The 13,876-nt window shown below is 35.4% G+C and overlaps 1 protein-coding gene across 1 annotated transcript in view; it reads left to right on the top strand.

Moving 5' to 3' along the window:
- 5PtaseI (inositol polyphosphate-5-phosphatase A) overlaps positions 1 to 13,876 on the top strand; it is a 458,282-nt gene that overhangs the window by 174,655 nt on the left and 269,751 nt on the right. The window contains exon 9 of the mRNA XM_090393013.1: positions 10,560 to 10,644. Within this exon, the coding sequence (XP_090249139.1) occupies positions 10,560 to 10,644 (85 nt within the window). The remainder of the gene's footprint in view (positions 1 to 10,559; positions 10,645 to 13,876) is intronic.

Below are 13,876 nucleotides of genomic sequence, written 5' to 3' on the forward strand. Positions count from 1 at the left end.
AGAACATTCTACTCATTCTTATGCTCAGTATAATGAGGCAATACTAAGACTTGAATGAATTCTTAAGTCAGTAAGTGACAAAGGTGTTAAAGATTACCATCTTCTGATTCCGAACAATCCTTTACCTCTAGATGCAGATTTAATCTGGGAAACCTCATAATATTTCAATGAACCTCAGGATTTATTAAGTCGGCATGAACAATCACTAACTTCAGTTCAATCACAATGTGTGAATGTTGTGTGAAGTTTTTCACAATGTGTGAAAAACATATTGTGGAAACACATTTTTTTTTGTTTTATGTGTTTCATGTGTTTTACACTAAATATGTAAAACATATTTAGTGTAAACCTAAATGTGTTTTACACATTTAGGTTTCTCTAAATCTATCAGCTATTTGTCATAATTCCAATATTATCATCATCATCATCAAATTCCTGCCATGTACCCTCAAGGGGTGTACAGGATATGATAGTACTACATGAAAAAATTTACATCATTATTAATTTCCTATCTACAATTTTCCTCCAAATTCAGTCTGTTACTTGTCAAGACTCCAACATTATCAGATCTTATATTTCTATCGTCTGAGGCACTTTGTACCGTATCAATCCACCTATATCTTTGTCTTCCTCTGGGTCGTTTATTATTTTAATGGTATAATAGAACACAGAAACTAAGTAAATAATTAATTTATTAACTTGATGCTGATATTTCGCTGGTATTATAACCAGCATCTTCAGAGCACAAAAACACTGTTTGTCACAATACGCGAGACTAAAACAACATGGTGTACTTAAACAAAATTGTAGCAGCAACACAAAGACTAAAGTCCTGATTTTGGCACCCTCTATCTGAAAAAAAAAAAAAAAAACAACTATCATATATTACTAGAGTCCTAGAAAAGTGCTAGTTTTTTCTTAATATGACTGTCTCCCAGATCTTCGGCAAGTTAATACAGCCATATTTGTTGAGATTTGGAGTGTGTTTTAGGGCTTCTGTCGCCTCTAAGAACAATCTAATCTTACCTCTAAGTGACGATAGATTCACGACGACGAGGTCTTGTTGTAATTGTGGTCGTTGTATGGTGTTCCGTTGTTGTAGATTTTCGAACTTATTTTGGTGCCGGTTTTTGACTCTGTCGAATTCTTTTTTTGCCGTTGCGTCGGTGATGTACTCTAAGATCTGCCAAAGTTCCGTATTTAGAATATTATGCAGTGATTCTCGCAATGCGCTGATGGTTGTATTTGCTTGTGCTAATTCCTGGCGAGTGGTGTCTATCGTCACTCACCTTAAGCAAAGAGGCCACGACTGCTTAAGTCGAGGGCACAACTTTGCCATAACTCCCAAGCAAGTTCCAAAAGCCGAAATAATGGCGTCCATCGAACGAGGAATATACGACCTGCCTCCAACAATAGCTAACAACATACGTTTAGATGTAGCCAACATCCTAATCAAGTCCAAGCCTCCCAAAAATAATATCCCACATAAGGAATTCATTGCTATAAAAGAGTTACACAACAACAGTCAGATTACCATAACAAAAGCAGACAAAGGAAATGCAACCGTTCTGATGGACACAACTGAATATGAAAACAAAATGCACACACTATTACAAGATCAGTCAACATACAAAATTATAGATCGCAATCCCACCAACACACAAAAGAATAAGGCACGAAAATTATTAAAAAAAGTCATTTCCTGGCCCAAAGACACAGTTAACAAACTCAAACCCTTCCATGTTAAAACACCGAGGATCTATGGATCACCAAAAATTCACAAACCAGGCACACCCCTACGCCCAATTGTGGACAGTATAAATAGTCCCACATACAAACTGGCTAAACATTTAGCGAAGCTACTAGCCACTCTCACTAACAATTCTCCCTCCTTTGTCAAAAATTCAGCACACCTAAAAAGCATCTTACAACACCTTACCCTAAAAAGCTCAGACTTAATAGTAAGCTTTGACATCACTTCACTATTCACAAATGTACCACTAATAGAAACCCTCAATCTACTGAAGTCACACTTCCCCCCTGATATATTTGAACTATTCAAATTCACAATACATGCAGGATATTTCACATGGAAAGGGAAAATATACAAACAAATTGATGGGACAGCCATGGGCTCCCCCCTTTCCCTCCCAGCCAACTTCTACATAGAACACCTGGAAAAACAAGCAATCAATACAGCCACTCTCAAACCAAAACTTTGGCTATGCTATGTTGATGATGATGTGTTTGCTATTTGGCCACATGGCCCTGAGACATTGAAAACATTCTTAGCACATTTAAATAACCAACATCCAAAAATCCACTTTACTATGGAACTGGAAGCCAACAACTGTCTGCCCTTCCTGGATACACTCATCACACGTCTCCCAGATGGTTCCTTATCATTTTCAGTTTTTAGAAATCCCACACATACAGGCAGATACTTACACAAACAATCACACCGTCATCCTTCTCAACAATATGGCATATTAAAAACGCTAACCCATAGAGCGAGAGCAATCTGTTCCAATGACAAGGCTCTTACTACTGAACTGACTCACTTACGCCACACCTTCTTGGCCAACGGCTACAATCCACATAAAATAAACAAAATACTAAACACTCCTAAGAAACCCCTCCCACCATCCACCACAGAGAACTACAACAAAACAGTCACCATCCCTTACATTAAAGGCACATCCGAAAAGATCTCAAGAATTCTCAATAAACATAAACTACGCACTACATTCAGACCATGTAGCATATTAGCCACCCTCATCCGCTCACCCAAGGACAGCATTCCTCCTTTATCACATCCAGGAGTCTACCAAGTACCCTGCTCATGCAATCAAGCCTACTACAGTCAAACAGGAAGAACTGTGAATATCCGCATCAGCGAACATAAACGATACGTCCGGAATTATCATTATGGGAAGTCGGGCCTAGCAGACCATGCTCTGGATACCCCTGCACACAGGATCAACTCGAAAAACACAAAAGTACTACACAGAAACCTGTATAAATCAGAGAGATTGTTCTTAGAGGCGACAGAAGCCCTAAAACACACTCCAAATCTCAACAAATATGGCTGTATTAACTTGCCGAAGATCTGGGAGACAGTCATATTAAGAAAAAACTAGCACTTTTCTAGGACTCTAGTAATATATGATGGTTTTTTTTTTTTTTTTCAGATAGAGGGCGCCAAAATCAGGACTTTAGTCTTTGTGTTGCTGCTACAATTTTGTTTAAGTACACCATGTTGTTTTAGTCTCGCGTATTGTGACAAACAGTGTTTTTGTGCTCTGAAGATGCTGGTTATAATACCAGCGAAATATCAGCATCAAGTTAATAAATTAATTATTTACTTAGTTTCTGTGTTCTATTATACCGTTAAAATAATAAACAACATGTTCGACGAACACATAAGTCTGTCCACACGTTCCTCTGGGTCGTTTTGCTGCCAACCTGGCAGAGAACACTTGTTTTGCTAATCTTTCCTTGTCCATTCTGTTTAAGTGACCATACCACCTGAGATTAGCTCTGCTAATGCATTCCTGGATGCTGACAATGTCAAGTTCTTTCCTAATATCCTCGTTTTTAATATGATATTGTGATGCCATCTGTTCAAGCCTCTAATCTTTCTCAGGACTCTCATATCTGCGGTCTCTAGTCTTTGGTCAAGTGTTTTACTTCTGACCCAGCTCTCAGATCCATAAGTTAAAACTGGTTTGAACACTGTCTTGTATACAGCTAATTTAATATTCCGACTAATTTCTCTCTTATTCCATATGAATTTATTCAATTGACTTCTCACCATACCAGCTTTGCTGATTCTGTTGTCTATTTCTATATTTAATTTACCATCTTCAGTAAAAATCGTGCCTAAATAGCTGAAATGTTTTACTTGTTCCACAGGTTCTCCATTCACAACACAGTTGACATTTTCAATGATTCTGCCTGTTTTCATTGTCTTTGTCTTTTTATTGCTGACCTTCATACCATATCTATTACAACAGCTATTCAATTTAGTCAGAGAATCTTGCAGACTTGTAGCGGATTTATTTAGAAGTATAACATCATCTGCATAAAGCAAAGAGCTGACATTAACATCTCCAGTTTTGATATAATCTCCAATTTTGATATCAATTATATTTTAGTCTTCTAGAGATCTTCTACCTGTATTATATGTATAGAAAGGCTTAGGTGTCATTGATGATTCATAATAATGCTTTAGAGTATAAACAACACCAAGAGCGGGGAAAATATTCATTAAGCTCACTAATATTTTGCGGTGTTTTTAACTAGCATCATGAGACCACAGTTATGTAATTGAGGAAAACAGTTTAAATTATAACAATAGAAGTAATGTCCTTACATAGTGCCCTGTATGGGTTGGATAACCATGAAGTTAATTTAGACAAGTCAGGCTATTAGGTCTTAAAATGATAGTCACCCAGATCTTTGATAAATTAATGCAAACTTACTTGTGTTGAGGTTGGGAAGATGCTTTATACCCGATGCTGATTTTATAAATGGTCTCTCAGACCTTTAATGACTTCTGTGTAATAATAATAATGATGTTTTCCTCCATCTGATCCTATGTGAAGGAGTATTCAGAGTATGATTTGCCAATCCTAACTTACCATACAGATGATTGTGGATATAATTTTTGTGTGTTCTTCAAGGCAGATGTTAACAGATCGAATAAATCTGAAAATATCAACATCCTCTTGAACATCCTGAAGTGTGTATAAAGTTCCCTGTGCCTGCATTCTTATCCTGTTCATAACTAAACAGCGAGCTCTTCTTATTTCAAATCCACTGTATACCCTTGTTCTGAACCATGGTGAAGATATCACTATTTACAATAACATAATCAATTGACTCTCTATGTGAATTTGTGAACATCTTTATGTTGGAACATGGTGCTAGTGATGACTAGTCTGACTCTGTATCCCAAACAACAATCTAGGTATGTCCTGTTATTATTAGGTTTGCAATTTTCTTCAAATTTTTCTGTATGCCCTATATTCATTTCTTGCTCTGCTGTTTAAATTTCCAAAAATAGCACTTTTTATTATTATTATTATTTTTTTTTTTAGCCCATAAGCACAAATAAGTTTCATTATCCAGTTCCCCATTTTGAAATGCACCCATATCACTACTTAAAATTGGTGAGTGGTAGAATGGTGTTATGTGTTGATGGTAGTAATCATTAGTGGTGTGGTTGTGTAGGTGGAGGATTGAGTACAGGAGATGATGAGTTGTGTAGAAGAGTAGTGTGCTCTCCCATGATGAATCCTTAGACTCCTTGGAGGTACCATACATGACCAATCTCAAATTGCTGGACGCCTCCACACTGTTATCTTTTATTCCAGCCTTTCTCTCTCTTCCATACATACCTGTTATTTTCCTCATTTCAATCTGCGTTTGCTTCATCTCTTGCCTCATCTTCACCAACTCTGCTTTCATATCCTGAATCACTTTCTCACTGCTCTTTGCTGTCTCTACCAGGTTGGTCACACTTTCATCATCGCTATCTATCATGCTCACTTTCTTACAGTCCATTTGTTTAACTTTCTTATATCTTACCACTACTTTCAGGCACCTCATTTATATTCTCTTTCACTATCATTTAAACCTGGAACTCCATTCACTACAACACTTTCAATTTCACAGCTTTCAGCATTAACTTCAGTTACTTCATTTTCCCATTTCCAACAGGTCTCTCATTTTAATTAAAGTATTATTACTTGTCTGTAAGCTCATGTTCATGCTATCATTCATTCTGTTCTTCTAAGGTACTTCGAACTGTACCATCTAGATCTTGATCACCTGCCTTTTTCCAGCCATCAAACTTGTTTTTAACCTTTCTTTCCCTTTTTGTTTAACCATAACCAATCTTATTTTAACATTGCTTTATTTTTGACTGCTAACAATGTCAAGTTCCTTTCTGATATCTTCATTTTTATATGATGTTGCCACTGATGCAGTCTGTTCACTTCCTTAATTTTTCTCAAAAGCTAAAATTGGTGTGAACAATTCCATGTGAATTTATTCAGTTGATTCTCTACCATACAAGCTTTTATTTTGTTAACTGTTTCCATGTTTAATTTCATATCTTCATTAAAAATGGTGTCACTCATTCTGAAATAATTTATTTGTTCTACAGGTTCTCCATTCATGATGCAACCGATTTTCAATGTGCCTGATTATTTTCATAGTTCTTTCTTTTTATTTTATCAGTGATAAAAATATAAGAACAATGTTACAGTTCTTGTATTTTTATTACTGATTACCATGTCAAATTTGTTACATCAGTTATTCAATTTAGTTACAGAATCGTGCACACTTGTACTAGATTTATTTAAGAGTATAAGATTATCTACAGGGATGCTTAAGCGTCAAAGCCATATAACTGAGAGGAGACCTCCACGTAGCCTTCAAAGAAATGCAGAGAAATCGACCAAGACTTCTGACCTAATGTTCAATCCTCACCTTCTCGTAGTGCACCCTGTTAGGTATCTACCTGGATACTGAACGAATGAGGATGGGCTGGCAATTTGAGATTTAGCCAAACATATTGTATTCTTCTTGGCTTAAACCAAAATTTCAACTCATGGTACAACATGACAGAATTTCATGCCAGCTGGAGCGTTGCCCGGTTAAACAAGGCCTCTGTTGTTTTCGCCAGGGAACCAGGGCAAACAGTGAAAAGTCAGTTACTGGAACAAATCCTAAAACTTGCCCCAACTCAACATCACCAGAGTTCAAGATTGGTACTATCAACATAAGAAGCCTGAATAGCAAAGAAATGGAGCTAGCTGAAGAATTAGATATGTACCAGATCGACATAATAGGGGTGACTGAAACATAAAAAGACCAAAACTGGTGACCCTTTCTGAGCAATAAATACAAAATGTTATATTCAGGCAATGACAATTAAGGAAAAGAAGGAGTAGCCATAGTATTCAACACTAAATATAAGGCTAATCTTCTTGAATGGCAGGCAATTTCAAGTAGAGTGATGTGGGTAAATATCAGAATGGGGAACTGGACAATGAGACTTATTTGTGCCTATGGTCCCACAAAAGGTTCTACAAAGGTAGAAGTGAAGGAATTTTTTTGAGGCTTTAGAGAAAGCAACTGATACAATGAAAAAGAAAAAGTTGGTGCTTGTGGGGATCTACATAGCAGAGTAGGAAATGATTGTCAGACATATAAAAATATTTTGGGAAAATTTGGAGAAAAGAGCAAAGTTAATAATAATCACAAATACCTGTTGGATTTCTGCTCAGGACATGGACTGGTTATTACTAACACAATTTTCCAACATAAAAATGTGCACAAATTCACATGGAGAAAGAAGGCAAGGAATAAGAAAAGTCTCATTGACTGTGTTATTGTTGATAGTGATGTTTTCCCACTGGTGCAGGACACCAGAGTGTACAGAGGATTTGAAATTGGAAGTGATTACCATTTAGTCTTGAGCAGGATAAAATTGAATTTCATATTGAAAAGAAGAACATGTAAGAAAGTTTTAAAGAGAACAGAAGTTGAGCAGCTCTCAGATGTGAACTGTAGACTAAAATACACAAATATTATGTATTCAAGAAAAAATTAAATAGTTGGAGAGCAGGAACCAAACCTTGGAGATTCAGGGGCAAACACTGAAGAAAACACTGATTGATTCAGCCAGAGAGGCATGTGGTGAGGTTGTGTGCAAGGTTAGAAAAATCAGAACTCCATGGTGGACACAGGAAGTTAAAGAGGCAGTGAAGAAAAAGAAGAAAGCATATCAAAAGTTCTTGGCAAGTAAGTCAGCTTGTGTTCTTAGAGAATACAGAGACAAATGTAAGAAAGCTAAACACTGTGTAAAATTGGCTCAACAAAAGTCATGGGAAGCACTTTGGCAAGAACACAGATAATAAATATCAAGAAGGTAGCAGGAGGTTGAAGAAGCCTAGAAATTGAGGAAAGAGTGCTGTAAAAGGAAATAGAGATGATAAAGGTGAAATGACAAACGGGAGAAAAAGATATCCTTGAAGTATGGAGAAATTACTTCGAAATATTGCTAAATGACACAAGCAGTGATAGCACAGTAGTAAAAAACACTCATCAGGCATACAGTCAGGAATACATATCCATATTTGAAGTAGAAAAAGCCATCATAGGCTTGAAATGTGGAAAGACAGCAGGAGTAGATGATATTCGACCAGAAATGCTCAAGTATGGAGGTATAAAAGTTGTACAGTGTCTGCACTGCATAGTTCAGAAGGCCTGGACAGAGGGACGAATTCCAGATGATTGGAGTAGAGCTCTTATAGTACCCATATATCAAAAGAGAAATAAAACTGAATGTGAGAATTGGAGAGGCCTTTCATTACTGAATGTTCCTGGTAAGATATATGCAAGTATACTTGAGAAACGGTTGAGAAGGATTGTGGAAGAGAAGCTTGTAGAAGAACAAGCTGAATTCAGGCCAAATAGAGGCTGTCAGGTTCAGATTTTCACTTTACGACAAATAGTTGAGAAACCATAGGAATATAACAAAGATCTGTATTTAAGTTTTGTAGATCTGGAAAAGGCGTATTACAAGGTGGAATATAATGCCCCATTAAAACCATATAACGCTACAGTTATATGGTGTTAATGGGGCATTATATTAAGCAATACTTAGTGTTTATTTCAGTTGTAAGTCAGCAGTTAGAATTGAAGGAAGTACAGGAAGATGGTTCAATGTTAAATCTAGTGTCAGACAGGGATGTACATTATCCCCTCTGTTATTCATTATCTATATGGATCACATTATGAAGGAAAGTGGTATGAAACCTGATATCAAAATTGGTTTTGATATCAGGTTGCTCTTTTCTTTATGTGGATGATGTTATACTTCTAAATAAATTTGCTAGAAGACTGCAAGATTCCCCTGACTAAATTGAATGACTGTTGTAATAGATATGGTATGAACGTCAGCATTAAAAAGACAAAGACAATGAAAATAGGCAGAAACATGGAAAATATCAATTGCATTATGAATGGAGAAATTATAGAACAAGTAAAACATTTCAGCTACTTAGGCACAATTTTTAGTGAAGACGGTAAATTAAATATGGAAATGGACAACAGAATCAACAAAGCTGGTATGGTAGAAAGTCAATTGAATAAATTCATATGGAATAAGAGAGAAATTAGTCGGAATATTAAATTAGCTGTATACAAGACAGTGTTCAAACCAGTTTTAACTTATGGATCTGAGAGCTGGGTCAGAAGTAAAACACTTGACCAAAGACTAGAGACCGCAGATATGAGAGTCCTGAGAAAGATTAGAGGCTTGAACAGATGGCATCACAATATCATATTAAAAACGAGGATATTAGGAAAGATCTTGACATTGTCAGCATCCAGGAATGCATTAGCAGAGCTAATCTCAGGTGGTATGGTCACTTAAACAGAATGGGCGAGGAAAGATTAGCAAAACAAGTCTTCTCTGCCTGGTAGGCAGGAAACGACCCAGAGGAAGTCCAAGATATAGGTGGATTGATACGGTATAAAGGTGCCTTAAATGATAGAAATATAAGATCTGATAATGTTGGAGTCTTGACAAGTAACAGACTGATTTGGAGGAAAATTGTAGATAGGAAGTTAGTAATGATGTAAATTTTTCATGTTGTACTATCATATCCTGTACACCCCTTGAGGGTATATATTAGGAATTTGATGATAAGATCATCTGCATCAAGTAAAGAGTTAAGATAGTGTGCTCTCCCATGATAAGTCATTGGTCTCCTTGAAGGAGGTGTTACATAATAATAAATTGCTTGCCAATCAAGTAGTTTATCCTCATATTTAATGTTGAATACTGTAACTACTTTTCTTTCCCTCATCACTTTTGCACAAATATGACATCTTATATTCATTATTTAACAGGATCTCACTTTTTGGTCTTTTTCCTTAATCACACCATTTATGTCGATGTGGTACTCCACTAGTGTTTTTCTGCCAGTTCATATTTTCTATTAATAGTTATATGAGCTTTTATATAAGCTCATATATGACAATGCATATTTTCAGCTCTGCTGATGTCCAGTTTGTTCTGGTAGTTGACTTTTCACTGTTTGTCCTAGTTCCTTCTTGAAAACATCAAGAGATCTTGTTTAACCAAGCATGCCCCCCCCCCTTTCCCCCACTGGTGTGAAAGACTGGCTCATTCATCATAATGAATGACAGTCCATCCTCATTCATTTAGTATCCAGGATATTAATGGAGCACACCATGTGAAAGTGAGGATTGGACATTATGTCAGAGACTTTGGTCAGATCTCTACATTAGTTAAGGGTTATGTGAAGGTCTCCTTCCAGTTATCTAGCTTTGAGTTGTAAGCAGTTATTCTATGTAATTGAAATAGCAAGTGCTCAAAGTACAATGAAAAGCACGTGTGTTAATGGAATCATTACAAGCTTCATAAATCTTTTTAAAAAACTTAACTGTGTCCTATTTAAGAGTATTTATGTCATAAGTGTATGCTATATATATTCATATATTCTGAAATATTTCAGGTTTCAAACGGACGAATATGACAAAGTTCCATTTTTCATATTTGGAGATTTTAACTTTAGGCTTGACACACAGGGAGTTATTCAGGTAAAGTTTTTAAATTTGTTGTGTTAATAATAATTCATGTTGCAGAATGTTAGTGTGTAATATACGTTTCAAACATTCTTGCTTGCCATGGGAATCATCCATTTGTGAGTATCATGGCATCTCTCTGCTTACCTGATCATAAAAAGATTAAAGAAATTATTTTCAGCATTCCTTTAATCTTTTTATTGCTTATTTTCATCCCAAATTTATTATAGAGTAGTTAAAGAATACTGAAGATGTAATCATTTGCTGCTCCTTATAGCACCTATGGGACTTCTTGGTAGTTTGTTGTAGTGAGGGAGTAAGTTTGTTATAATGGCATGTGCTGTAATACAAGTCTGGATTTATTAATTAAGTATAACATCTACATAAAGTGAAGAGCTGATTGAATATTTCTGATTTTGATATCAGGTTTAATGCTACTCTCCTTCATAATGTGATTTATATAGATGATGAAGAATAATGGAGAGAGTGGGCATTTTTCTTACACCTGATATCTCCAATATCTTCCAATATTTCCTTCAATTCTATCAATTTATTTACAACTTAAGTACAGGTTGTATATTATTTTGTATACTGACTCATTTATACTATATAATTATAGTGTTTTTAACATCTTTTATAATCAACTTCTTATCCCTCCAGATCTACAAAAGCTAAATATAGGCTGTTATTATCCCAGATTTCTTGACCACTTATCTTAATGTAAAAATCATCATGACAACTCCTATTTCACCTGAACCCAGATTGTTCTTTTCCAGGATTTTCTTTGTTTTTCTTAGCCTCTTCTGATGTATTCTTGCATAAATATTATCTGAAACACTGAATAGAAAAGTTCCTCTGTAATTCTCCTATTCATTATTTCCCCTTTCTATATACACTGAGTTAGCTTAATAATGCTTCGGTCCTCTCTGTACAATTGCGGATCACAGACGCCTAGGAACAGAATATAATCTTCATTTTTTTAATCCACAAGGTGTCAAACATCCTCCATGTGTAATTCAACTCATGTCCACTGCAGCAACTCTATCAGTTCAGAGTATTACCATTCATGTGTTGTCTCCTATTTAGGTGGTTGACTACCATGATGTGACTCATGGTTAACTACGGGCATGATGTGGTGAGAACCCTATCTCTTCCACATATTGTCATAAGTATTCATGACTGTTATCCATGTGTGTTCACGGGGCTGGTTTGTGTGTTCTGAGGGACAAATTTTTATCCCTCAGAACAAAAAACTCTCTGACCAAAAAACCCAAGTTTCTGGGTGAAAAAACCTCTCTACCTCTGTATGAGACTGGCTAACTCATCTTTAGTCAAAACAGACCCAGATAAAGTTCTTCATGTAGACGGGAATCCAACCCAAGTCTTTCTGACCAAAGAGCTTCGTCTATACCAACTGAGCTACGGAGGCTCAGTTCAGAATATAAAATACATAAAAATGAATATTTTATTTTATTTTTTATTTTTTGACATCAAAATGGTTGAATAATGAATGAAATGAAAACAAAACCCACTTATTTATTCTACATTTGTAAACTGTCATTAATTAAAATGTGAACATTGTTGTATTACAATAAGTCATCATCTCTGTTATTTGTACTGCAGTTATATCCATGTAAACAGACTTTCATACCACACATACTGCAGGAGTGTTGTTAAAAAAAAAAAGTTGATTAATGATTGAGTTTTTTTGCACTGACATCAAATTGGTTGATTGTCAAATTACTCTATCATCAAATCAGTAGTATCAAATGGGACACGATTCCTTTATTGATGTTTTCCTAGTTTTCCAAAATCATCATTCTGTCTCTGCTTTAATTTTTTTTCCAGAAAGATCAGTCGATTTGATCCATTTAGACTATAAAAGTCTTTCTATCTAATTGTAAATTCATCTACCCATAGAATATGCTTTTTATATCTGAAAGATATCTGCTCCTAAGAGCACTCTAAAAATTCTTTATTTCTTACTGACAAGAATATCTGATGATGATTAAGAACATCATCATCATCATATTCCTGACATGTACCTCCAAGGTGGTGTCAAGGATGTGATGGTAATACATGAAAAATTTACATCATTACTAACTAGTAGCTACAATTTTCTTCCAAATCAATCTGTTACCAATCAAGACTCCAACATTATCAGATCTTATATTTCTGTCTTCTAAGGCACTTTTTACCATATCAATCCACCTATATCAATCCATCTCTGAGTCTTTTTCCTGCCAACCTGGCAGAGAACACTTGTTTTGCTAATCTTTCTTCTTCCATTCTGTTTAAGTGACCATACCACCTGAGATTAGCTCTGCTAACACATTCCTGAATGCTAACAATGTCAAGTTCTTTTCTAATATCCCTCGTTTTTAATATGATATTGCCAATTATGCCATCTATTCATGCCCCCTAATCTTTCTCAGGACTCTTATATCTGTGGTCTCTAGTCTTTGGTCAAGTGTTTTATTTCTAACACAGTTCTCAGATCCATAAGTTAAAAATGGTTTGAATACTCTCTTGTATATAGCTAATTTAGTGTTTTGACTAATTTCTCTCATATTCCATATACATTTATTCAGTTGACTTCCTACCATACCTGCCTTGTTGATTCTGTTGTCTATTTTCATATTTAATTTACCTTCACTAAGAATTGTGCCCAAGTAGCTAAAATGTTTTACTTGTTCTATAGGTTCTCCATTCAAATGCAGTTGATATTTTCACTGCTTCTGCCTATTTTCATTGTCTTTGTCTTGTTATTGCTGACCTTCATACCATATCTATTACAACAGTTATCCAATTTAATCAGGAAATCTTGGAGACTTGTAGTGGATTTATTTAGAAGTATAATGTTATCTGCATAAAGCAAAGGAATAACATTAACATCTCCAATTTTGATATCAGATTTAATACCACTTTCCTTCATAATGTAATCCATATAGATAATGAATAACAGAGGGAATAATGTACATTATTCCCTCTGTTATTCATGATACCTTAATGTTAGACTTAATGTTAAGTCTGATACCAGATTTAACATTAACCCATCTTCCTGTACTTCCATCAATTTTAACTGCTGACTTACAACTCAAATAAATACTAAATATTGCTTGATATAATGCTCCACTGACACCACACAACTGTAGCATATTGAATAGCTTCTCTCTTGTCACATTGTCATATGCGTTTTCCATATCTACAAAACTTAAATACAGACCTTGTTCTGTTCTCATGATTT

Source organism: Typopeltis vanoorti, chromosome 5 (genome assembly GCF_054136105.1).
Source record: "Typopeltis vanoorti isolate ZY-2024b chromosome 5, IOZ_Tvanoo_1.0, whole genome shotgun sequence".
Classification (NCBI taxonomy): Eukaryota; Metazoa; Arthropoda; class Arachnida; order Uropygi; family Thelyphonidae; genus Typopeltis; species Typopeltis vanoorti.